Source organism: Sapajus apella, unplaced genomic scaffold (assembly GCF_009761245.1).
Source record: "Sapajus apella isolate SASKATOON/1434 unplaced genomic scaffold, GSC_monkey_1.0 scaffold59, whole genome shotgun sequence".
Classification (NCBI taxonomy): domain Eukaryota; kingdom Metazoa; phylum Chordata; class Mammalia; order Primates; family Cebidae; genus Sapajus; species Sapajus apella.
The window spans coordinates 8574609-8601978 of NW_022436999.1; the positions used below are offsets into that span (position 1 = coordinate 8574609).

At 40.3% G+C, this 27370-nt stretch overlaps 1 protein-coding gene across 3 annotated transcripts; it reads left to right on the forward strand.

Moving 5' to 3' along the window:
- The first annotated feature begins 24 nt into the window (after positions 1–24).
- Positions 25–24095, forward strand: ZBTB25 (zinc finger and BTB domain containing 25). 3 transcript variants are annotated; one of them, XM_032246089.1, is made up of 3 exons: positions 25–208; positions 16659–16838; positions 21296–24095. In XM_032246089.1, the coding sequence occupies exons 2-3, from the start codon at positions 16666–16668 to the stop codon at positions 22428–22430; spliced, it is 1308 nt and encodes a 435-aa protein (XP_032101980.1). In that variant the 5' UTR covers positions 25–208; positions 16659–16665; the 3' UTR covers positions 22431–24095. The 3 variants fall into 3 exon arrangements, with proteins under 3 accessions (XP_032101980.1, XP_032101982.1, XP_032101981.1); XM_032246091.1 differs by lacking the exon at positions 25–208 and adding an exon at positions 218–312; XM_032246090.1 differs by lacking the exon at positions 25–208 and adding an exon at positions 14871–15221.
- The last annotated feature ends 3275 nt before the right edge of the window (positions 24096–27370 follow it).

Consider the following 27370-nt stretch of genomic DNA (forward strand, 5'->3'; position numbering starts at 1 on the left):
CACGCACGCACACCCTGGCCCCAGCGCCCTTCATTCCCCTGTAACCAGGCACGCGATCACGTGGGGGCCATCGCGGGCTGCTGGCGCGGGAAGCCGCGCGAGAGCGGCCCGCGGGGTGCGTGAGCCAGCGCCACCGCTTGCCGTGCGTGGCGTGGGAGCCCGCCCCTCCTGCACGGAGGAGTCGGCCTGCCGCCGCGGCGGCGTCTGGGTAAGCGACGCTGCCCAGCCCCTGTGGGCTGCCCCGGGTTCAGTCCCTCCCGCCGCGAGCCGCCCAGGGCGGCGGCCTGCAGCTTCACCGGTCGCGGGACAGATGCAAGTAGCTGGGGTGAGGGGTGTTTTTGGTCCGATTGAGATGTCAGGCAGGGCACAGGAGGAAAATAGCACCCGCGAGTGAGCGCAGGGCCGACGGTGCCCAGAGCCACCCTTCGCTGCTCCTCGGAGCAGCCGCCGGGGCCTGATTCTGGGTGGCGCACGGGGTGCTGCGAAGGCGCGGAGCCGTCCCCGCTACGGGTCCAGGTGCGACCCCCAGCAGGGAACACCCAGTAGGCCTGCGCCGTCTCCCGGCTAGTGCCGACCCCTCTTACGAATGGGCGACTTTCCAGATGCTACGAGGACGCTGCGGCTACTGTTCCTACTCCCAGCTTGTGATTACATAGTTTTTAGGGCAAGAAGACACTCCGCCCTGGCCCTCGTAATTGATTTCTTTTTTATCTTCAAATTGTGTTTATCTCGTTTTAAACAAATCCAGTTTTTCTTTTTGAAACTTGCACCATGTTATCATCGCCTTCTCTAGCACTCATTATTTGGAGTAATCAGGTGTTATCAGTTGCGGAGGCAGCGCATAAGGCAACCTAGTACCTGGAACCCGATAGCACCTAGCATGTTTCCACAGTTAGCGCCTGGATCTCCCTAAGGGATTAAATGTAGCATTCTCTCTTGAGACTCAAGTCCTTATGGCTGAGCTGTTGATTCTCTCACAAGATTCTGTCAAGTGGGTAAAGTACGCTTTGGAATCTCAAATTTTAGAGCCGAGAGGTGGTGCCTTATAAAATCTGTTTCATTCCTCTCGTTTTACAGAGAAGACACCACGCATGAAGAGCGTGATGTGGCTGGAGCTAGCTACATTTCTTGATAGCTAGACTCCAAGACTCCAGACTCTTTGGTGATTGCACTCTCCACCATGCCAGACTGCAGTGCCAGTTTAACCCACTCACCTGCAGAGAGTGTATCTGCCGGAGATCATTATACTTGGGTTGATTCAGGTCATGGAGAAATCAGGCATGGCCACTATGTGATGGCTCTGGAATAGTGGAGTTGATAGTATTTCTAGGTGAGGTAGGCCGCCTATGGTGTATTTTTGGAGCTAAAAGCCTACACCCCCCCGGCACTCCCCCAAAATTTCATTGCTATTCTCTGCAAAAATAATGATCATTTACAGCCTTGGTTGCTTCCTTATGTTAAGGCATCAAAGTCTTCTCTAACAATCTGGATATATTTTAGTTAAGGGTGAATCATGAATCCATGATTGGACATCAGCTTCTTAATAAGGAACAGAATACTGATGGGATAGAACAGGAAATAGATTAGTTCTGAGAGCTGGGAATCAGTGAAATATCAAGGTATGGTCGGGAAGAAAGCAGAGAGGGACCACATAACCTGCTACACCTTTTTTGTCCAGACTTCCTTGAATGTCTTATTTGCATGTAGTAGAGATGGATTCTGCCCAAGTTGGGCCGCTGTTTACTGAGTAGTTGCAGTGGGCCAAGTCTCATACTGGCCGATTTCATAGATGAACTTTGTATCTTTACCAAAAAGGAGATGGTACTATGTTCATGTTACTAGCCTGAAGAAACAGGCTCATTACCTGGCTGTGGTGATGTAGTCATTTGCAGTAGAATATAAGATCACTTATCTCTCAAGTCCAGTCAGTGCGCTTTTGCATTATGTCTTGCTCCTGCTTCAGCCAGGAAGGGAATGAGAATCGCCTGTGGCTGATTTATTGGCGCCTGTGGTTGCCCAGAGAGGCCAAGCAGGACTTTCAGCTGCCCTCTATGCCTTACAAAGTGGAGCTGTGAGCTTCCACCCTATCTCCTGAGGGGAATGTGAAGGAGCCAGGCTGTCTAGCTGGGGGGGAGGGGCCCAAGTGCCTTGGCCGTAAAATATCCTGGCCAGGGCTGTGCTGGGAAGTGTTGCATAATGCCCTCCCCACCACTGAACCAAAGTGATTTATTTACTACCGTCCGTAACTGGTGCCTGACCAACTTGTCCATTTTAACAATAACAGGGTATGGGGTTTTTTTTATATGATTGCAGGTTTTTTCCTTGTTTTAAAAAAGCAGTGCAGGTGCTCTTATCTTGATAAATTATAGTGCTTTCTACACCACTTCCTGTGCCCCTTTTCTGCATATTTATTCCAAATAGCATGTGAACTTCAGTCTTTTAAGAAGAGAAAGCTAAGAAAATACTCCTTCAGTTTATTAGCACAAGCTATGGAGACAGACCTGGCTTTTTTTTTTTTTTTTTTTTTTTTTTGGGACGGAGTTTCGCTCTTGTTACCCAGGCTGGAGTGCAATGGCTCGATCTCGGCTCACCGCAACCTCCGCCTCCCGGGTTCAGGCAATTCTCCTGCCCCAGCCTCCTGAGTCGCTGGGATTACAGGCACGCGCCACCATGCCCAGCTAATTTTTTGTATTTTTAGTAGAGGCGGGGTTTCACCATGTTGACCAGGATGGTCTCGATCTCTTGACCTCGTGATCCACCCGCCTCGGCCTCCCAGAGTGCTGGGATTACAGGCTTGAGCCACCGCGCCCGGCCCCAGACCTGGCTTTTTCTCTCCACTTTATACCGTTTGCTAATTGTGTGTCCTAAGCCTAGGATTGTTCCTTATTTGTAAAATGGAAATGAAAATACATTAGTCATCACAGTGAAGATTGAAAGAGATAATGTATATAGAGCACTTAGCACAAGGCCTTGCATGTAGTATTTATTTATTATAATAATAGGTTTTGAAAATAACCAGAATAGTAGTAGTATCCCTAAGAAAGGAAAGATTTTGCTACTTTAACCTACTTAGGGATAGAAGCGGAAGAAGAAAGTGTATGAAGCAAACATCAGTTTCAGGATTATTGATTAAATTTATTTACACTTCTTTTTTTTTTTTTTTTTTTTTTTTTTTTTTTTTTCCTGAGATAGAGCCCACCTCTGTCACCCAGGCTGGAGTGCAGTGGTGTGATCTCGGCTCACCGTAGCCTCCGCCTCCCATGTTCAAGCTGTTCTCCAGCCTCAGCCTCCCTAGTAGCTGGGATTATAGGTGCCTGCCACCACACCTGGCTACTTTTTGTATTTTTAGTAGAGAGGGGGTTTCACCAAGTTAGCCAGGCTGGTCTTGAACTCCTGACCTCAGGTGATCCACCCTCCTTGGCCTCCCAAAGTGCTGGGATTACAGGCATTTATTTACACTTCTGCTTTCCCTTTGCTAGCAGGAAAAGGAATTTTCTTTCCCATTTTTTTTTTTTTTTTTTGCCTTAGTTGGAGAAAAAGTTCTTAGAGTATTAAATCAGTTATTTTTCTAATTCATTTCTTCTCTGTTTACAAATCAGTCATGCGTGGATGTTTTGTTCCTTCTGCAAGCACTTTAAGCAAAGGGTTTTATTAGCCCACTTGAGTAATGTGTTCATGGGAGTATAGTTCTGTTGCAAAAAAAAATATTGGTTTACCTGTATCCAGAAGTTTTAGCCACTCTTGTCTGTACTGTATTCTAGGTCTGTACTAGCATTGTCGTTTTCCAGCTTTTTCCTGTCCTTTGAGTACCTTATTTTTTCTTTCAGAAATTTGGTCTGTCTTTAATGGACTAGGAAGAATCCTCCCTTTTTTTCTCAGAGTTCTGATTTTTTTTAAAGGTCTGTTAACAGTTTGCCCTTACTGTTGTTAGTATGCTGTGTGCTTGGCTCTATGAGGCATCCTACAACGTCATGTTGGTTAGATGGGAGTTTGAGATGCTTGGAGGTTGGCTATGTCTGTTAACAGGAAGGAGGCCTCCAAACTAACATTTCCCGGTCCCATTAAAGGTTTCTAGAGCATAACTACTCTTCCTGTTTCATCTACCATGTCCACTTCATACCCTCTTTGCTGATATTCTCAGTAGATCTTAATGAGCAGATGTCTGGAATTACAGCAGAATTTACCTGAAACTGTATTTTCAGATTTGGAATTTCTGTATCATTTTTAGATGTTATGAAATCTAATCTAGTTGTAATGGAGTAAGTAAATATTTCTTTTTCCTAAATACTATTTGAAAAGAAGTCTGAAAATAGTGTATTCCTCCACCTCCCCACCCATGCCCATCCTGCCTGTTTAGGAGCACTTTCGTTTCTTTTTTTTTTTTTTTTTTTTTGAGACAGAGTTTTTCTCTTGTTACCCAGGCTGGAGTGCAATGGCGCAATCTTGGCTCACCGCAACCTCCGCCTCCTGGGTTCAGGCGATTCTCCTGCCTCAGCCTCCCAAGTAGCTGGGACTATAGGCGTGCGCCACCATGCCCAGCTAATTTTTCTATTTTTAGTAGAGACAGGGTTTCACCATCTTGACCAGGATCGTCTTGATCTCTTGACTTCGTGATCCACCTGCCTCGGCCTCCCAAAGTGCTGGGATTATATGCATGAGCCACTGCGCCCGGCCTAGGAGCACTTTTGTTTCTTAATCTGGCCAGTATTTTAGTTTAAAGTTAGAATTACAGTTGTTGATATTTGTTCATTTAATGTAGCCCGCATAATTTCCACACTTTGAACACTTATGAAATTGCTTATTTGTAGAGACTAGTATAAAGTTGTTCTTTCTTACTTAGTGTGAACTAATGCAGAGTTACTACAATCTAGAAAGTAAAGAAGGTTTTTATAGTCTCTTAAATATCAATGTAATTGTAGTGTGTGAAATACTCTCTGGAGTTTCCTTGGTCCCCTGTTCTTCTGAGGCAGTGGTTCTTAACTGAGGTGTCATGTTAGAATCACCTGGGCAGCTTTTTTAAAAAAGAATCTCTGGGCCAGGCAAAGTGGCTCACCTCTGTAATCCCAGCACTTTGGGAGGCCAAGGCGGGAGGATCATGAGGTCACAAGGTCGAGACCATCCTGGCCAACATGGTGAAACCCCATCTCTCCTAAAAAATACAAAAAGTTAGCTGGGCATGGTGGCACGCACCTGTAGTACCAACTACTCGGTAGGCTGAGGCAGGGGAATCACTTGAACCTGGGAGGTGGAGGTTGCAGTGAGCTAAGATCATGCCACTGCACTCCAGCCTGGTGACAGAGCAAGACTCCATCTCACAAAAAAAAAAAAAAAAAAAAAAGATCCTGTGCCTCACCCCTAGCAATTCTGTTTGGGCTAAGTCCGGGTTGGGACTCAGAGGTCAATATAGTTCTGCATAGACGGTTTACAGTGTAGTCAGCAGTAAGAGCCTCTGTTTCAGGATAAAATGATTTCTACAAACATTCTTTCATTCTCTGGGTAATTAAATGTCACATGTCTACAGTCATGTGAAAGTTTCATTAAAAAGTTAGTTGCTATATAAAGTCTTTTATCATATGGCACTTGGAATATTTTGCTTTTGCCTTTGTATTTATAGCCATGAGTAAGTAGCTGAAAAAAACTGTACGTATTCCTCTGCCAACTTTCTTGACTCCTTGTCTGAATGATAATTCATCATAAGGTCTCAGTGGTAAGCATTGGCAGAAAAAATATCTAAGACTGTTTTCCTGTAGAAACAGTTGTCTTGCTCTTTTTTTTTTTTTTTTTTTTTTTTTTGGGACGGAGTTTCGCTCGTTACCCAGGCTGGAGTGCAATGGCACGATCTCGGCTCACCGCAACCTCCGCCTCCTGGGTTCAGGCAATTCTCCTGCCTCAGCCTCCTGAGTAGCTGGGATTACAGGCACGCGCCACCATGCCCAGCTAATGTTTTTTGTATTTTTAGTAGAGACGGGGTTTCACCATGTTGACCAGGATGGTCTCGATCTCTTGACCTCGTGATCTACCCGCCTCGGCCTCCCAAAGTGCTGGGATTACAGGCTTGAGCCACCGCGCCCGGCCGTCTTGCTCTTTTTGTTCCTTTTTTATTAAGGATTCTTACCGCCTGAGAGAATGAAGAGCTGTACAGTCCAGGATATCAGGCTGGCTACCATAGATCTGAGAGTCCAGTCTATTACAATAGATTTTTCTTAGTAAATAAAAATCAAAGATATATATTGAATATCAAGCTAACTTTAAACATAGATACTAGTATAAAGTTGTTCCATCTTAGTTTGAAGTAATCCAGAGTTACTGCATTCGAGAAGGTAAAGAAGGTTTTTGTAATCTCTTGCATATCAATGCTAAATCTATTATGATAATGTATCACTTTGATAACAGATAAAACATTCAAAAATGTAGCACTCTTACATTTTGATTCTAGTATTTATAAGTATAATAAAATGATACATTATTTTTCCATAATTTCTCTCACATCTTGAAATTCTCACCGGGCACGGTGGCTCAGGCCTGTAATCCCAGCACTTTGGGAGGCCGAGGCGGGTAGATCACGGGGTCAGGAGATTGAGACCATCCAGGCTAACACTGTGAAACCACATCTCTACTAAAAATACAAAAAATTAGCTGGGCGGCCGGGCGCGGTGGCTCAAGCCTGTAATCCCAGCACTCTGGGAGGCCGAGGCGGGTGGATCACGAGGTCAAGAGATCGAGACCATCCTGGTCAACACGGTGAAACCCCGTCTCTACTAAAAATACAAAAAATTAGCTGGGCATGGTGGCGCGTGCCTGTAATCCCAGCCACTCAGGAGGCTGAGGCAGGAGAATTGCCTGAACCCAGGAGGCGGAGGTTGCGGTGAGCCGAGATCGAGCCATTGCATTCCAGCCTGGGTAACAAGAGTGAAACTCCGTCTCAAAAAAGAAAAAAAAAAAAAAAAAAAATTAGCTGGGCGTGGTGGCATGCGCCTGTACTCCCAGCTACTCGTGAGGCTGAGGCAGGAGAATTGCTTAAACCCAAGAGGCAGAGGTTGTGGTGAGCCGAGATCGCGCCATCGCACTCCAGCCTGGATGACAGAGTGACAGTCTGTCTAAAAAAAAAAAAAAAAAAAAAAAAAACTCACCAGAAATTCTCAAATGTAACTCCTAAGCTCTTTCTGTATTTATGAGAAACTTTAGCCGTTTCACATACTAGAGAAAATAAAATAGAAAGTCAAAGAATGATAAGCAAAGGCTATACAAAAAGCTTAACTAATAATTTGTAAAGTAGGTTGTATTAGAAAATGTTTTAATAATTTTGCAATGGAATGGAGCTATTGATTTGAAGTAAAATCTGGTATATTAAAACATCAAAGGTCTCTAAAATGTTTTTTAGAAAAAATATGTAATGGTTTTATTGCTATTTTAAATAAATATTTTTAAAGTTTTTAAAGTTTCAAATAGGGTAAATACTGATGTAAAACAAGCTTGAATGCACCTCATGTGTACTTGGTGTTTTTTTTTTAAATAGATTTAATTTGTTTGATTTTATACAGTTGAAAAGTTTACTCCCTTATTTGATTCAACATATTTGCAAAATCTGCCATCAGTATAAATATTGAAAGCTCTAGATGGGGTTTTGAAGGAAGGGCCCTGGGTTTAAAGTCAGTCTTAAGGTATTACCAGCACCATTTAATAGCTAGTTGTTTGAGTTCAGGTATGTTTCCAGCCTTCTCTGAGCCTGTGGTTCCTTCTCTGAGCCTGTGGAGGTAATAGTACCTGCTCTACTACCTCACAAGATTAAAAAAAAAAAAAAAAAAAAAAAAAACCGGCCACAGTGGCTCACCCCTATTATTCCAGCACTTTGGGAGTCCAAGTCAGGCAGATCACCTGGGATCAGGAGTTTGAAACCAGCCTGACAAACATGGAGAAACCCTGTCTCTACTAAAAATACAAAAATTAGCCGGGCGTGGTGGCAAATGCCTGTAATCCCAGCTACTAGGGAGGCTGAGGCAGGAGAATGGCTTAAACCTGGGATAGGGAGGTTGTGGTGAGACAAGATTGCACCATTGCATTCCAGCCTGGGTAACAAGAGTGAAACTCCATCTCAAAAAAAAAAAAAAAAAAAAAAAAATAGTGTAGGGCAGTAGTTCTCAAAGTGTGGTCCAAGGATCCACTGAAGGTTTCATGGGTCAATAAGGATCTCCCTTATATGAGACCAGATTCTCAATATACTTGAACCAAAACAACATATAACAACAGACTGAATGCAGAATCAGATAAGAGAGTCCAACTGTATCCGTTAAAGCCAGATATTAAAGAGGATTGCAAATTGTAAATTAATACCACTCTTCTCACTTATTTTTGAAAAAAAAATTTTTAGGAAAAAATATGTTAATGTGTAATGGGTTTATTATTTTAAATAAATATTTTAAAATTTAATTTTAAATATGGTAAATATTGATAAATATAATCTATATAAACAGCTCTTCACAATCTGCAATACTTTTTTGTTGTTTTGTTTTTTGAAAGACTGTCACCAGGCTGGAGTGCAGTGGCACCATCTTAGCTCACTACAGCCTCTACCTCCTGGGTTCAAGTGATTCTCCTGCCTCAGCCTCCTGAGTAGCTGGGACTGCAGGCACGTGCCACCACGCCCAGCTAATTTTTTTATTTTTAGTAGAGATGAGTCTCACCATGTTGGTTACGTTGGTGTCGATCTCTTGACCTCGTGATCTGCCCACCTTGGCCTCCCAAAGTGCTAGGATTACAGGCGTGAGCCACCACACCTGGCCCACAATCTGTAATACTTTTTAAAGAGTGTAAGTGGATCCTGAGACCACAGCTTTTTAGAACGGCTGATAAACAGTAATGGTTGAGTAGGGCTGTTCTGCCTATGGAGTAGCCATGCTTTTAGTCCTTTATTTTTTATTTATTTTTTTTTTTTAAAGAGACAGTGTCTCACTATGTCGCCCTGGAGTACAGTGGCTATTCATAGGCGTGATCCCACTATGGATCAGCATGGGAGTTTTCACCTGCTCAGTTTCCAACCTGTGCTGGTTCACCCATCCTTAGGCAACCTGGTGGTCCCCCACTCCCAGGAAGTCACCATATTGATGCCGAACTTAGTGCGGACACCCTATTGGCATAGCACACTATAGCCCAGAACTCCTGGGCTCAAGTGATCCTCCAGTCCCAGCCTCTGGAGTAGCTGGGACTACAGGCACGGGCCACCCCACTCGGCTGTTCCTTTACTTTTGTACTAAACTTGCTTTCACTTAAAAAAAAGGTAGGAGAAAGGGGTAATGGTTGAATAGCTGCTATCAGGATCATTTCCTGCAAATAACAATAAACTTGATAAAAGTTTTTTTTTTTTTTTGAAATGGAGTTTTGCCCTCGTTGCCCAGGCTGAAGTGCAATGGCATGATCTCGGCTCACTGCAACATCCGCCTCCCAGGCTCAAGTGATTCTCCTGCCTCAGCCTCCCTTATAGCTGGGACTACAGGTATCCACCATGACGCCCGGCTAATTTTGTATTTTTAGTAGAGACGGGGTTTCTCCCTGTTGGTTAGGCCGGTCTCAAACTCCCAACCTCAGGTGATCTGCCTGCTTTGGCCTCCCAAAGTGCTGGTATTACAGGCATGAGCCACCGTGCCCCAGCCAATAAAAGTTTTAAAAATTACTAGATGGCATTTGAGAATTACAGAAACTAGATTGAGGTCTGCAATTGGAAGAGGAGAACACCAATGAGTAAGCTTCCATTTTTATGGCTTGTAGACTGGCATAAGGTCCCCGTTGGTGATATGAGGAGGTTGCTACAACTCTAGTAACAACCTGTCATCTTTCTTGAAAAGGGCACAGAGCTCACAGTGATAATGCAGCTGGAAAGTGAGGAGGGAAATCCTAGAAAGAATGTTGGAGTGGCAGAACCCCCAACAATGTTTATAAACTCTGCTTGAATTTCTTGCAAACCCCTGAACTTTACATGTGTGGAGCAGCCTCCAAACAGCACACTTAAGGCTAAAGGAGCAGAGATTTCAGCTGCTGTCCACCATAGGGGAGGCAGAATTTGAAGTTTAAGTCCAGCTGAGGTGATTGTCTTCAAAAACAAAAACACTGACACTCTTTGGAGGAATATTACAGAATCTAGAGTCAATTATATTAATCACAATATCTAGGCTATGATCCAGAAACTATCACCCTAATCAATGGAGACTAACCCCACAATGAGCCGAAGGTTGGATTTAGCAGAGAAGATTTAAAGTAGCTATTATGACTATCCTCAAGGATATTCAGCAAAATGAAGTTGTATTTGTGAACAAATAGGACATCTCAGCAGAGAACTAGAAACTAAAGAATGAAATGAAAATTTTACATCTGAAAATATAATATCTGAAACAAAAAATATTGAATAGGTTTAACAGATCAGATATGACAGATAAGTCATTGAATTGGAGGATAGATTAATAGAAATCTAATCCGGAGTAGAGAAATTATTGTATATAAAAGTTCTTTGTAAACTTCAGTCCTCTGTTTAAGTTTCAGAGTTTATTACTCCAAGTTTCTTTTATATGTAAAGGGAAGAGGTGGATTTGGGTCTTCTTTTGATGTGCAGCTCCCTTAATCTCCTGTCCTGTCCTCTCCTGTCTGGGTCTAGGCTTTATACCTTGCTTCTTTTTCTTCTTTTCTTTTTTTTTTTTTTGGAGACAGAGCCTTGCTCCGTCATGCAGGCTGGAGTGCAATGGATCTCAGCTAACTGCAACCTCTGCCTCCTGGGTTCAAGTGATTCTTCTGCCTCAACCTCCCAAGTAGCTGGGATGACAGACTTGAGCCACTACACCTGGCTAACTTTTATATTTTGGGTAGAGACGGGGTCTCACCATGTTGTCCAGGCTGGTCTCAAACTCTTGGCCTCAAGCAGTCCCCTTGCCTCATCCTCCCGAAGTGCTGGGATGACAGGCATTGGCCACTCGCTTGGCCTAGCCTCTGGTTTCTAACATCTCCTGCAGTCAGATATTTTGCCCTTGCTGCTTTCCTGTACTGTTGTCAGAGGTCACCAGGAATCTTTTGGTCAGTACACTCGACATATTCGTAACAGGCCTCACCTCCATGTCTCTCTTCAGTATTTTGCACCATTGCCACCTCTTTTCTGCAAGGTCATTGTCTTTCCTCAATGAAGGTGTTTTTTATTTCTCCTCTTCTGTCTTATTGTGTCTTTTCTGTTTTCCAAAAATTCATTCTTAGCTTTTTCCCTCTTATTTTATTCTACTTTTTAGTCTACTTTATTATTTTCATACTTGGTTACTTCAGCCTTGTCGTTTCAGAGGCCTCTTCTCCCTCTCTGGCTCTGCTGTCTCCAGAGCCCAGTCCTGCTGCTTCTGTCTGCTGATCACTAAACATTTCTACTTAGATATCCTGGGGTAGACACCTGGAGCTCAGGCTGTCTGAAGTGAAACCTCCCTGCTGCTTTTTTTTCTTTTTTTTTTTTGAGGTGGGGTCTCCTCAAAACCTCTTATCAAGCCAGTTTCTATACTTCTTCTCTGGTGTTCTGGGACTCTGCCTTTATATCAACACCTAGCATGTGGCAGTTACTCTGAAAATGATATCTGAAGGAATAGATGAATTCTTCCAGTTACCCAAGTTGGAATTCTGAGACTCACCTTTGATTTGATCTCTGTGGTGACCACATCCAATCTGTTGCCAAGTCATGTCAGTTTTGTGTCTAATGTATCTCTTGTATTCCTTCCTTCATTCCCATTGCTATTACTCTGATATCCTAGTAGGCTCCTAGACAGTCTTTTCTTTCTCCATGCCTTTTTCCTTGCTAATATTTTTTATGTGTTGCTATTAGAGCAGTCTTGACTCATGCCTAATGATGGTGATGATGATAATGCCTAGTATTTATTAAACACTATGGGCCCCACTATCTAAGTGCATTATATCATTCCATTCAAATAACTTATAAGGTAGATACTGTCAATCTATATTTTATAAGTGAAACGGAGGCCCAGAGAGTTAATTGTCTTGCCAAGACCACGCAGCTAGTAAATGGCAGAGCTAGAATTTTAAGCTGTCTGATTTTAGTTCAAGCTTTAACTACCATGCTGTTCTCCCTCCCACAGAGTAGTGTAACTGATCATGCTGTTCTTACTCAAACATCTTACAGTTATATCAAACACCCCACTACTTTTTAGTCTTATATTCAGTATCCTTTGTGAACTGACTCCATCTCATTATTTCTGTTACTTTGTTTTTTTTTTTCTATGCCAAACTGAATCTATTATCTAAATATTCATACACTTCCCAGTAATTTTATTCATTTTATTTTTTCTACCTGTTTATCTCCCTCTCATAACATGTTTTGTAACTGCTCTGTGGCACTAAATGCATTTCTTTCTTTCTTTCTTTTTTTTTTATCTTATGTGTTTTTATGTATATTTTTGACAGATTTCACTCTTGCTGCCCAGACTGGAATGCAATGGTGCAATCTTGGCTCACTGCAACCTCCACCTCCTGGGTTCAAGCAATTCTCCTGCCTAACCTCCTGAGTAGCTGGGATTACAGGCATGCACCACCATGCCGGCTAATTCTGTATTTTTAGTAGAGACAGAGTTTCTCCATGTTAGTCAGGCTGGTCTCAAATTCCTAACCTCAGGTGACCTGCCTGCCTCAGCCTCCCAAAGTGCTGGGATTACAGGCGTGAGCCACCACACCAGCCTTATTTCATGTTATAATTATAGTTTGATGTTTTATCTTTCTTTTGAGCCTGTAATCTTGAGTGCAGCATCTGTAATTTTTTTCTGTCTCCATGCCTTGTATAATGCATGCTTTTACATGTTTTTTCTTTATTAAATTTCTCTTCAAAAATATCTGTTGAATAAGTGAAAAATTTAACTGTTACCCATAGACCATTAACCATAAGATTCCGGTATTGATGGCTTATTAGTGTGCTACGTCTCATTTCCCTATGATTCAGTAGTTCGTTACACTATATAATAGGAAGAACTTGTGACAATGTTTGTGATCTGAGGGTTTGGGTTTTTTTTGAGACAATGTGTAAGGCTAGTTTAAGATACTTCAGTTTGAACCATTTTATTGATTCTGAGACACGTTTTTCACATGCTGAAATTGTCAGTATAGATTTTTATTTTGTTAGGCCGGGCGTGGTAGTTCATGCCTGTAATCCCAGCACTTTGGGAGGCTCAGGCAGGTGGATCACCCAAGGTCAGGTGTTTGAGACCAGTCTGGCCAACCAACATGGTGAAACCCCATCTCTGCTAAAAATACAAAAATTAGCCGAGTGTGGTGGCTTGTTCCTGTAATCCCAGCTACTTGGGAAGGTGAGGCAGGAGGATCACTTGAACCCAGGAAGCAGAGGTTGCAGTGAGCCAAGATTATACCACTGCACTCCAGCCTGGGCCACAGAGCAAGACTCTTTCTCAAAACAAAAAAAAAATTATTTTGTTTTTTAAATCTTCCTGTAAATTCATGGTGTCATAGAATCAGGGAAATTTGTGAGTACAAATAAGTAGTGACTTGGTTAAATGGCCTCTTGGAACAATATTCATAATTTGGATTTTTGTTTATATTCTAAGAGGATAGGCTCAAGTCTCTGTAGCTTCTGTCATCTTATTTTATATTGTATTGCTGCTGAAAGGCTTTTAAAAAATGAGATAAGTGGTAAGAGTTTTGCTATTTTTTTAATTGGGGGAGGAATGGGGAAACTATTAGGTTTAAGTGGGATTTACTAGTAATGCATCAATGTAGAGTTAAAAGGATCAAGTTGCAGGATTTCTAAAGTATAATATTATTTATGTAAAATTTTAAAACATGCTACCTTGTTAAAGGCTACATACTTATTCAGAAAGAATGTGGTTACGTAAAAAGAGAGTCATAAACACTGTATTCAGGATCCTGGTTGCTTTTGGAAGCAAGGTGTGTAGAGGGATAGAATGAGGGAGAGATGCCAAGAGGCTTTGTATTGTTTGTGTTCTGGGCTGAGTAGTAGATGGGTGGGTGGGTCTTTGTTACATTGTTCTCTGTAACTCCTTGTCTATCTGAAATATTTTATAATTTTGTAAAATGAGGGGGAAAGGATACAGGTGGATATGTATTTGTCTTAAATATCATTTTAAAAGTTTGTGGTTTTAAGTTCAAACCACGGAGTTTCCCACTCACCTTGACTCTCCTTACTTTCCCTCCCAAAAGTGAACATTTTACTGGTTTCTTTTAACCTTTCCAGAGATGTGTACATAAACAAGAATATGTATAAATTTTTCTCCCACCTTTAAAAACTGAAGTAAATGCTCCACTCTTTTACATAAATAGTTGTCTTCTTTACATAGTTTTACACTATTCTTTTTTAGCTTAATAAGATAAGTTGGAGGCCGGGCATGGTGGCTCACGCCTGTAATCCCAGCAGGTGGATCACCTGAGGTCAGGAATTTGCGACCAGCCTGGCCAACATGGTGAAACCCCATCTCTACAAAAAATATAAAAATTAGCTGGGCGTGGTGGCGGACGCCTGTAATCCCAGCTCCTTGGGAGGCTGAGGCAGAAGAATCGCTTGAACCTGGGAGGCAGAGGTTGCAGTGATCTGAGATCGAACCATTGCATTCCAGACTGGGCAACAAGTACAAAACTCTGTCTCAATAATAATAATAATAATAATAATAATAAAACTTGGAGATTATTCCATATCAGTACATTAAATATGTAGTTTTAACAGATTCTGCTTTTTTTTTTTTTTTTTTTTTTTTTTGAGACAGGGTCTCGCTTTGCCTCCCACGTTGAGGTGCAGTGGCATGATCATGGCTCACTGTAGTCTCGACCTTCTCAGCTCAGGCTATCCTCCTGCTTCAGCTATCCAAGTAGCTGGGACTAAGTCACGCACCACCATTCCTGGCTAATTTTTGACATGTAGAAAGCACTATAAAATGTTAGCTATTTTAATTATATTACCGATCACTTAGCTTTCTGCTCCCCAAGCCACTGCCAATTTCCAGATAGCTAACCCCACATTCCACCACTGACCTCCATAATAGACCTTGGTTTGTCTGGCTAGTGTGGAAACCTCGTTTTCTTTTTCAGTGTCTGCTCTTTCAAAGGATGTTCTCCTGGCCATCCAGTGATGCCCTTTATACATCCAGTGATGCCTTCTGCCTAAAGTACCAGGCTTCTCTGCACAGCTAGGGTAGAGAAGACGATGTACAGTCTCACATCTACCTGAAACTAGGGCACTTCTGAATGTCTTTGTTGCTTATACTCAGCTTCTTGGTCAGAATTCTACATATTCTTTCTCATATAGGCTTTCCCCTCCAGTTGTTCCACCTTACCTTCTACTTTGTGAACCTACATGCTAATATGTGTCTGAATCCAGTTGAGATCAGGGTTTAAGTTCTTTCTTTTTCCTTCTTTTCTTTCTTTTTTTCCCTTTCCCTCTTTTTATTGCAACGGTGTCACTGTTGCCCAGGGCTGGAGTGCAGTGGTGTGATCACAGCTCACTGCAGCCTCGACCTCCCAGGCTTAAGTGATCCTCCCACCCCAGGCCCCCAAGTAGCTGGGAGTACAGGTGCATACTACCAAACCCAGCTAATAGTTTTATTTTTTGTGGAGATGAGGTTTCACTGTGTTGCTCAGGCTGGTCTTGAATGCCTGGGCTCAAGCACCCCTCCCACCTCATCCTCCCAAAGTGCTGGGATTATTGGCATGAGCCACTGCGCCCAGTTTAAGTTCTTTCTCATGAGGCTTTTGGGCCACAAGTTAATTGGGAATGTGGCTTGACATTATTTTAAGGGTTCCTTAGCTACTGTGACTGATAGGTCGCCCAAACATTTGATGATAATTGGGAGGCCAGTATCCCCTGAGCACCAGAGGATCCCTGAGGAGCAGTGACATCTCTGCCCAATCAGGATACCCTGTTATGTTATTAACATTTATAGCTAACATCTGCATAGCAGTTTCCATTACAACATGATTTTCACATAAGTTATGTCATTTCAGTATCTCATTTTCATTTTTCTTATGAGAAAACAAGATTAGAAACATTGTGTTCACATAAATGGAAAAGGACAAGTCTGTCTTCATGTGTCGCTCATATCAAGCAATCTTCTTACCAGATTAAAAAAGATCATATTGTATGGTTCAGCAGAGTTATATCAGTTGTCATAATGGAGGAATTTAGTGTTAGCCATGTCTGCAGTGAAATTAAAAGCATTGAAAACTTGAGTAATTTCATTTAAATTTAGGTCTCCTTACTACTCTGTCAGTTTGTGTGAACTATATACAATTTTGTATTAATAAAAAATATATGTGTAAGCCTGATGTGGTGGCTCACACCTGTAATCCCAGCACTTTGGGAGGCTGAGGCGGGCCTATCATGAGGTCAGGAGATCAAGACCATTCTGGCCAACATGGTGAAACCCTGTCTCTACTGAAAATACAAAAATTAGCAGAGGGTGGCGGTATGTGCCTGTAATCACAGCTACTCGGGAAGCTGAGGCAGGAGAATCGCTTGAACCAGGGAGTTAGAGGTTGCAGTGAGCCAAAATCGCCCCACTGCACACCAGCCTGGCAACAGAGGAGTGAGACTCTGTCTCAAAATATATATGTGTGTGTGTGTGTGTGTGTGTGTACATACACCTATCTTTATAAATTTGTTTTCCTTTTTTTAGAACCACAATGGACACTGCCAGCCATAGCCTTGTTCTTCTGCAGCAGCTGAACATGCAGCGAGAATTTGGTTTTTTGTGTGATTGCACAGTTGCAATTGGAGATGTTTACTTCAAGGCTCACAGAGCAGTACTTGCTGCTTTTTCTAACTATTTCAAGATGATATTTATTCACCAAACAAGGTAAGGATGTGTTTTTGTAAGTAAGAATTTTTAATATTGTAATTTATATAAGCTTCATTATAATATCATTTTGGAATCCTTTGTTATGGAGTCACCCTAAGAAGCAAAATTATAATAATTTTTTATACATCAGTAATTAAACTCAGTGTGTAGGATCTGTAGTGGAAAATAATGAAAATAAGAATATTTATTGAAGGCTTATCCCATACCCAAGCACTAAGTATTTGCCCTATAATGTAAATTCTACTGTTATCCCTAATTTAGGGAAAAGAAAACTGAGACTGAGTTAAGTAACTTGCCCATCCAGAATTATATAGCTAATAAGTTAGACTCAGATGCAAAGTTGTCTGAAGCTATGTCTATGCTTTTAGTCACTGTTGTTAATTTTTATTTCATATAACACTTTATTATTTATTTACTTATTTGAGATGGAGTCTAGCTCTGTTGCCCAGGCTGGAGTGCAGTGGCACGATCTTGGCACACTCCAACCTTGACCATCTGGGTTCAAGCAGTTCTGCCTCAGCCTCCTGAGTAGCTGGGACTATAGGTGTGCACCACCACACCTGGCTAAATTTTGTATTTTTTATAGAGACTGGGTTTCTCTATGTTGGCCAGGCTGATCTCAAACTCCTGACCTCAGGTGATCTGCCTGCCTCGGCCTTCCAAATTGCTGGAATTACAGGCGTGAGCCACCACACCCTGCCTCATATAACACTTCCATAGCAAAGTTTCAGTATCATAATTCTGCCTGTCATATGGTCAGTATTACAGTTCAAGGGTCATTTGTTTCAAATATTTTTTCAAAATTATTTTGCTTTTTCAAATTTGGGTTACTTCAATGTATTAGGTATGTAGGGAGGGAGAAGGAAAGTGGTATTCAGATTCGAACCTTTTGGTAGAGTAGTTTTAGTCCATCCTAGAATGAAAGTGACAGAACACTTTATGTTTTTTTAAAGAACCTTACTTGAAATACTTAGGAGTCCAGCCTAAGTTATACATTTTAATTGTTAATTCATTCAAATATTTATTGAATAGGTTATTCAATATGTCAGGCACTGTGCTATGCCTCAGTGTACTAATCCACTCTTATGCTACTATAAGGACATACTTGAAACTGGGGTTTTGTTTGTTTGTTTGTTTGAGACTGAGTTTCACTCCATCACCCATGCTGGAGTGCAATGGCATGATTTTGCCTCATTGCACCCTCTAACTCCTGGGTTCAAATGATTCTCATGCCTCAGCCTCTCAAATAGCTGGGATTACAGGTATGCACCATCACACCCAGCCAATTTTTGTATTTTTAGTAGAGACGGGGTTTCACCATGTTGCCCAGGCTGGTTTTGAACTCCTGACCTCAGGTGATCCACCTGCTTCAGCCTCCCAAAGTGCTGGAATTGCAGGCATGAGCCATTGTACCTGGCTCGAGACTGGGTAGTTTATAAAGGAAAGGGATTTAATTGACTCACAATTCCTCAGGGATGGGGAGGCCTCAGGAAACTTATAATCATGGCAGAAAGGGAAGCAAACACTTTCTTCTTCACATGGCGACAGGAAGGAGAAGAATAAGAGCCAAGTGAAGGGGGAAGCCCCTTATAAAACCATCACGTCTCATGAGAACTTACTCACTATCATGAGAATAGCATGGGGGAGCCACCCCCATGGTTCAATTACTTCACATCAGGTCCCTCCCACCACGTGAGGGGATTATGGGAATTACAATTCAAGATGAAATTTGGGTGAAGACACAGCCAAACCATATCACCCAGTAACAGGTAAATTATAATCTCTGCCTTTGAGTAATTCATAGTCTGATGGTTAATGCATGTAAAACAAATAATTGTGCTGTAATTGACCCTCTTGTGCCTCCATTTCCTTTTCTATAAAATGCTAGAATTGTATATTCACCCCATGGGTACTAAGAAAATTAAATGGATTAATAATATTAAAATGCTTAGAATAAAGTTTTGCGCTGTTAGCTACTTTTGCTATTAATAATACCTTAAGTGTGTCATAGAAGCATATACAAGGTAAAGTAAGGTTTCAGTAGCCCTATTTTGAGAAGGTTGGAACAGTCTTTACAGAGACCCTGGATCTTGAAGAATAAGGAGTTTTTCAGATGTTGTAGAAGAATGCAAGAATGTGCATCACAGGCAGAAGGAAAAAATGGCATGAAAACATATAGAGATTTGTGAACCAGGCCAGCACATTCAGATGACAGAATAGATCAGAATGATTGGAATATGTGGCACAAAGGGGAGAGGAGATTGGAATGGGGACAAGTAACGGGCAACCGTTTCTGCCAAATGAAGGAATTTCTTATCTGACCTACGTGTCAATTGTAGAATTGTAGATTACCTTCACTGTATTAGAAATGCCACCTTCAGATCGGTCTCCTGAGAGCTGTAAGTTGATTCAGCTCTCAATGCACAGGCACAATGCTAAACTGAACCCAGGTGATAGAAAGGTAGGCCTGCTATGTAGTATCTCTGTATAGAGCAACAAAAAATCATGTTATTAGAACCCTGAACTGATATTTTTTAAAACCGTGCTACAAACCACGTAAGTGGATAGGTTAGAACTAAGAGTGGAACCCAATAGAAGTCCTGAGATCTCAGGACCAAAGTAATGGATTGCCAGCGTACTGCCACCCAGGGCAATCTGATGCTCTCACATAAACTTCTGCTTCAGGGAAGGTAAGTCCATTCACTGATTTCATTGTTACTTGATAGCAACATTTCCTTCAGGTTGTCTCGATTCTAATTTTGCAGGGATGTGTCTGATTTCATATACTTATTTCCATCTATTACCTGAATTATAGATTCACATGTAGAAATTGAGTTTGGATTATTTTTAAGCTTTTCAAAATTATACCTGTGTTCATTTGTGATGTATTTATTTATTTTTATTTTTAATTATTTGAGGCAGGGTCTGGCTCTGTTGTCCAGGCTGGAGTGCAGTAACACAGTCCTGGCTCACTGCAACCTCTGCAGTGACTCAAGTGTTCCTTCCACCTCAGCCTCCCGAGTAGCTGGGACAATAGGTGCATGTCACCACACCTGGCTAATTTTTTTTTTGTTTGTTACAAAAGCTATGTTGCCCAGGCTGATCTTGAACTCCTGCACTCAAGTGATCCGCCTGGCTCAGCCTCCCAAAGTGCTGGAATTATAGGCATGAGCCACCATGCCCGGCCCCTCACTTGTGATTTAAAGGACGCATATATGAATATATTTTGGAAGCCAAAGTAAGATTAGCATTATTTAGAATTTAAGTATTATCAATTTCAATAGATTTTTTTTTTTTTTTTTGAGATAGTCTCTTTCTGTTGCCTAGGCTAGAATGCAGTGGCATGATCTCATCTCACTGCAACTTTCACCCACAGGTTCAAGCAATTGTCCTGCCTCAACATCCCTAGTAGCTAGGACTACAGGCATACACCACCACACCTGGCTAATTTTTTGTAGTTCTAGTAGAGACGGGGTTTCACCATGTTGGCCAGGCTCATCTTGAACTAGTGACCTCAGATTATCTGCCTGCCTCGGCCTCCCAAAGTTCTGGGATCACAGGACTGAGCTACTATACCTGGCCAATTTCAGTAGATTCTTTCAAAAGTTTTTAAGTATTTTTATTGTGGCTATAAACGTGTAAAATTTGCCATTTTAACCATTTTTAATTATACAATGCAATAGTGGTAATCATATTCACAATATTGTACAACCATTACCACTATTTTCAAAACTTTTTCATCACCCCAAACAGAAACTTTGTACCCATTAAGCAATAACTCCCCGTCTCATTCTCTCAATCCCCAGAAACCACTAATCTACTTTCTATCTCTATGAATTTGCCTATTCTAGATATTTTATACAATACTCGTCCTTTTGTGTCTGGCATATTTTACTTTCATGATATTTTGGGGGTTCTCCATGTTGTAGCAGATATCAGAATAATATTCCATTGTATGTATAAGCCATCTTATATTTATCCACTCACTTTTGGTGGACACTAGGTTCTTGCTACCTTTGGCTACTCTGAGTAATGTTGCAGTGAACATTGGCATACAGGTATCTGTTTGAGTCCCTGTTTTTAGTTCTTTTGATTGTTTACTCGATAGACTGTTAAATTCCTTAAGAGGGTACCTATTTTATTCATCAGTTTTCTACCCTTGGCATCTAGTATAGTAAATATCACTTAGGAGTCACTCAATTAACGTTGAACTAATCAGAATATATGTCTTTGTTTCCTAACTTTAAGCAAAAGATTGAATACATGAAGACTTTTTGCTAGGCCATAAAATGGGTATAAAATGAATTTAAGCATTTGTTGCCATGTTTATTAAGGCAGATTGCTAAGTTCAAACTTCTTAGGAAGAAATTGCTTTAGTCTCAGGCTATACTGTTAACAAAAAGGCCAACTAGCTTGTGTTTCATTTCGTGTGGATCTGTTTTTGTTTTTAACAGTGAATGCATAAAAATACAACCAACTGACATCCAACCTGACATATTCAGCTATTTGTTGCACATTATGTACACGGGGAAAGGGCCAAAACAGATTGTGGATCATAGTCGTTTGGAGGAAGGGATTCGATTTCTTCATGCCGACTACCTTTCTCACATTGCAACTGAAATGAATCAAGTGTTCTCACCAGAGACTGTGCAGTCCTCAAATTTATATGGCATTCAGATCTCAACAACCCAAAAAACAGTGGTCAAACAAGGACTGGAGGTCAAAGAAGCTCCTTCTAGTAACAGTGGAAACAGAGCTGCTGTCCAGGGTGACCACCCCCAGTTGCAGCTGTCTCTTGCTATTGGTCTGGATGATGGCACTGCAGACCAGCAGAGGGCCCATCCTGCCACCCAGGCCCTGGAGGAGCACCAGAAGCCCCCAGTTTCCATCAAGCAGGAGAGATGTGACCCAGAATCTGTGATGTCCCAGAGCCACCCCTCACCCTCATCAGAGGTGACAGGCCCCACTTTTACTGAAACCAGTATCAGAATACACTTATGCCATTACTGTGGGGAACGTTTTGATTCCCGTAGTAACCTAAGGCAACATCTCCATACACATGTATCTGGATCCCTGCCATTTGGTGTCCCTGCTTCCATTCTGGAAAGTAATGACCTTGGTGAAGTGCATCCCCTTAATGAAAACAGCGAGGCTCTGGAATGTCGCAGGCTCAGCTCCTTCATTGTTAAGGAGAATGAACAGCAGCCTGACCACTCCAACCGGGGTACCACAGAGCCTTTGCAGATCAGTCAAGTATCTTTGATCTCCAAAGACACAGAGCCAGTAGAATTAAACTGTAATTTTTCTTTTTCAAGGAAAAGAAAAATCAGCTGTTCCATCTGTGGTCATAAATTCCCTCGAAAGAGCCAATTGTTGGAACACATGTATACACACAAAGGTAAATCTTACAGATATAACCGATGCCAAAGGTTTGGTAATGCACTGGCCCAGAGATTTCAGCCACATTGTGACAACTGGTCTGATGTCTCCCTGAAAAGTTCTCGCTTGTCACAAGAACACTTAGACTTGCCTTGTGCCTTAGAGTCGGAGCTTACACAAGAAAATGTGGATACTATCCTAGTTGAGTAGCAGCTTCTCTTTCAGAATTGTTAGACCAATTCTGAAAAAAAAATTGCATGGCATTTTTTATTCATAAATTATTTTCCCCTCAGTTCCATTGACTTTTTTTCTTCACAGCTTATCCATAGTTTTAAGGTTGTATATATTAGGTCTTCTCATAAGACTTAATATGTGGCTATTAAAATGTAACCTTCAATTAGTACTATGAACTTTTCACAAATGAAATCACAATTTAGAAATCAGAAGTCAATGTGGAAATATGGAAACTTTAAATAGGTATTTATAGAATTTCCAAGTTTAGTCATAGAATCAGTAAAATCAAATTGAATATAAAGTAAATGAAATCTGTTCTAAAGCATTTTCTGAACTATCACTTTTGCTTACATTTCACATGAATTCACTCCTACAAGGATTATTTTTAAATACTTTCTTCCATATAGGAAATTAATAGTTATTTTAATGCATAACTATATGTTATACATATGTTATAATGTATAAAAATTTATTTTAAGATATACCAAATCATGAGTAGTTTTATTTTTTACTACTAGCTCTACAACAACTTACCTACATGGCTTCTCTTTACTTTTTGACATTGAGTATACCTCATTTTTAGTAAAAAATAGTTAAAAGGGAGAAGAGTCAGAAAGACATTAAAAAATCTTTAAGAAATAATAAGATATGTACACATAGAAAAATAAACATGCAGAGACAGAGACTCCGCTAGAACTGCATTCACTAAAAACCCCAGGGTTATTACCTTGGTCTAGAGTATTTTCTTAGACACCTTAAAAAGACCAGAGGTTTACATGAGTTGAAAGAGAAAGATGATAAAATACAAATCATCTTTCTACCCTCAGTGTCAGCTGACTTTTTGGGCTGCCTGGGTTGATATTAATTTTCTAAAAATCACTTGAAAAAGTAACTTTTTGGTGGCACAGTTTTTACTTTTTTTCTGATCCATAAAACCAGCAAAGTAGATACATTCAATGGTCTGTAACTACATTTAAAATCCATGATGGTAGCTTTCCCTGTATAAATTAACTTAACTCTCTTTTATAATGGTGACACTTACAAAGCTAAAACCCCAGGAAAATTAAAGTTGATGGAATAAATTACAGATTCTCCTGCTCTGTGCACCTGGGAAATAGCTGGTTAAGCTTCGCCACAAACGAAAGATCTGCGATGTTTAAATTTCAAATACTGCACAGTCAAGGATAATAAAACAGACTCATTTTTTGCCCTCTTGTTGAATTCTAAGCTTCACAGGCATTTGAATACATCTAAAAAAAATTGGTTTGTGAGCCTTAGAATTTAACCATGAACAAAACTCTTGAGCTTCCTCCAGACTGAACACTTTCAAGGACATTTCCTGACACATTCAGCAACATCAGTGTTCAACCAGGAGGGCGCGCAAAGAATAATCCAGCTAATTCTAAGGACACAAAGGTTTCTCTAGGTAAACAGTAGTTCAGGTAAATTACAAAGTGATAAATTTTTCTTGAAGACTGAATGAGGAAAACTACTGGGTATTATGTAAGGCAGTTGAGTTTCTGCCTTAGACAAGTGAGTAAAGGCGCATATTGTCAAGTCTGATGTGTGTTGAGAGCAAATCTAACTGTTGATATGATTAATTGTATTGGGAGTAATTAAAACAAATGTATTGTTCTTTGAGGTCAGAACTTTATCTAATTTTAAACTTTTTTTCTACCAATTCATTTAAGCAACTATTCAAATTTGTACTGCGCTCAAAGATGTCATCTCATTGGCAGAACACAAATATTAACATGGATTTTATGTATTTTAGGCTAGTTAGGACCTATTTCCTAGCCTTCGTCAGTGAAAATTTTATTGTGCTTATTAAGTTAATTTTTCTCCTCTATATTCTTCCCTATTTGCCCACTCATTATTCTTTGACACAGGAAATCCTTGTATAGCTAAAAAGTGGAGGTAGAGTTGTAAGTGGATGGTGAGATTAGACAGTGCTTTAGGGCAGAGTTTGGAGAAATGATAAGAGTTTGCTGGCAGCTGATTGGCCATGATAGACAACACTGACTTAAAGCAGAAATATATCTGTTGAGAGTTCAGAAAATAGGGATTAACTGTATTTCTATTCTTATAGTTCCTTTTAATATTAGAAATTCAAAGCAAATGTTCTGTCCTTGGTCCTTATAACATTCATTCTGTTTAGGAAGTGGGAAAATATCAACTTCATTTTATAGAAAAAAGTCCCAAAAGCTGAATTCCAGAGATGCAATGAATAGTGGTGTGGGACTGACCCCAGTTTTGTTGTGGTTGTTTTCATTTATTCTGCAGGCTTTTTTTTTTTTTTTTTTTTTTTTTGAGGTGGAGTCTCACTCTGTTGCTCAGGCTAGAGTGTAGTGGCGTGGTCTGGGCTCACTGAGGCATTTTTTAAAGTAACTGTCATATGACTAACACTGTGCCCTATTCATTTTTAAAGACATGATTGCTTACTGAGAAAATTTCCTTTGTATTTTAAAAGTTCTTCCAGCTAAAACCTTTGTTTTTGACTACATCTCCACAAAATGGAGCTATACTGTTAGCCAGCATCCTAATAATATAGTGCAGTTTGCATAATGATTACCAAGCTTGAAACTGGAAATGCCATATGCACTTTCCTCTCTGTATCAGGCAGATACTAAACAGACTTTTCCCCTTGAGTCAGCTTAAAAATTTTTCCTTCTTTCGAAATCTCACACACAGTTGTTTTCTGGAGAAAAATAGAGACTGTTTTAGTATTTGTTCTTATTAGTATATCATTAGAACTCAGCACAGTCTGCCTTATACGAAAATCAAAATTTTTTTATTTATAACTCTTCAGATTGTTACCTCTTGCTCTTTCTGATTTCCCATCTGTAAAGTGAGTATAAGCAATACCTACCTCACAGGGTTGTTGTGAGGATTTATATTAAACATGTTCTCTTAGTATTATTGATTAAAACCAACCATCATATAAGCTACATTTATTCTGTAGCTAGACCTATTAACTTTAATATTTCAGCCTATAAATTCTAGAACATCTTAGAAGCAGTAATGTACTATCTAATATTCAATAATTGACAAAACTGTTACTGTTATTTTTTACAAATAACTCTAGAAACAATAGTGTTGCTAGAATTCCTGTTCTACTGTGATTTAATCATCACTGTTTCTCTTTGGCCTTCAGTAAAGAGGATATTAGTTCTTTGGCATTATTGGGAATAAAACTTCATCAATTTCAGCCGTATTGAAACTTCCTTCCAAATATATTGTTTACATAAAGGAAAAGGAACAAAAACAATAAAGAAATATCATATTTATCTATTTGATGTAGGTGATCTAAATAGTAGATGAGGACAGGAAATGGGGTGAAGGTAATAACATAGTATTATTAGAAAAATTGGTCAGGCATGGTGGCTCACACCTGTAATCCCAGCACTTTGGGAGGCCGAAGGCGGGTGGATCACTTGAGGTCAGTTTGAGACCAGCCTGACAAACATGGTGAAACCCCATCTCTACTAAAAACACAAAAAATTAGCTGGGCGTGGTGGCACGCGCCTGTCATCCCAGCAATTCGGGAAGCTGAGGCAGGAGAATCGCTTTAACCTGGGAGGCAGAGGTTTTAGTGAGCTGAGATCACAACATTGTGCTCCAGCCTGGGCTACAGAGCAAAACTCTGTCTCAAGGAAAAAAAAATAAAGTCATCACTGAAAACTGAAGGAAATACATATTAAGCATGGAAAAAGATAGTCTGAAAAATGTATAATTCCATTAAAGTTTATTTGTATAGACACATTCTTGATGTTGTGACTCAGATACTTGATGTGTCATTTTTTTGTAGTAATTGATATAAAAATGGGCCATGCAAAGAATTTTCATAATGTGATATGTGTCTTTATATGTTTTGAACTACATGTAGATCTGTGGCACCTAAATTATTAATTTTTAAATTCTTAAGAGTAAAGTCTGTAAATTATTATTCTCTGCTGTACTTCTGTGTTTGTATGGTTGGACCTTTTAAAAACTGGTGAGGTTACACAATCCCAACCCTGGATGTCTTAAATACAAGGAATTACAAACTTTGATTTTTTTCTTGAAGACCTGTAAGAATTCATTGTGCTTCAGTATGTATCTGTACTGCACTTGATTAATTAGTAAGTATTGCTCTGGTGCAATTGATATTATCTGTCATCAACTCCTCTGTTGTGTACTAAATAAAGTCATTTAGTCAGAATGGATCAAATATAAACTTACACTTTAAACTTCGATTACAAAAACTTGTTCAATAAAAAAGACCCACTGAAAAATCTTCAAAGTACATGTAACACATAGTAAATACAGGAGACCAAAATCAATAATACATTGTGTGGCTAAACTCTTCCACCTAATGTACTGTCAATTTGCTTCAGAAACATTCTTTTAGAAAGTTGTGTATCCTCTAGTTGGAATGGAAACAATGGATTTCATGTATTTTATCAAGACGAATAAATTAATGTGACTTAATCAAAAACAAGTTTATTAGCTCAGCTTATAGAATGTGTTCTTATTTTACAGCAGTATCTGCCAAATGTTGTGTTCCTAGTGTTGAGGTAAGTAGTCTTTGTACTGGATAACATTTTGGAGGTGTGATGTAAAAATGCATTCATGGGCCTAATACCAACAATAATCTGTGTTAATATTAATCAAATGCTTTCCAACTGCCGTCTCTGGAAAGAAAGATAGTATCTCATCATTTCCCAGAAGTTTCTTGCTTTGCTTCTTTCTTCTCTATTTACAGTCTACTGTATCTCCTTTTGCCCATGTTCTACAATAGTAGTTCTCAACCAAGGCATATTATTCAGGATTCTCCAGAAAAAGAAAGAAACAAGGCTGAGTGTGGTGGTTTATGCTTGTAATCCCAGCAATTTGGGAGGCCGCAATGGGTGGATCACCTGAGGTCGCGAGTTCAA

Coding starts and splice junctions, on each gene's coding strand:
- ZBTB25 (XM_032246089.1), top strand. CDS start 16,666: ATGGACACTGCCAGCCATAGCCTTGTTCTTCTGCAGCAGCTGAACATG. Junction 16,839..21,295: donor ATATTTATTCACCAAACAAG/GTAAGGATGTGT, acceptor TGTTTTTAACAG/TGAATGCATAAAAATACAAC.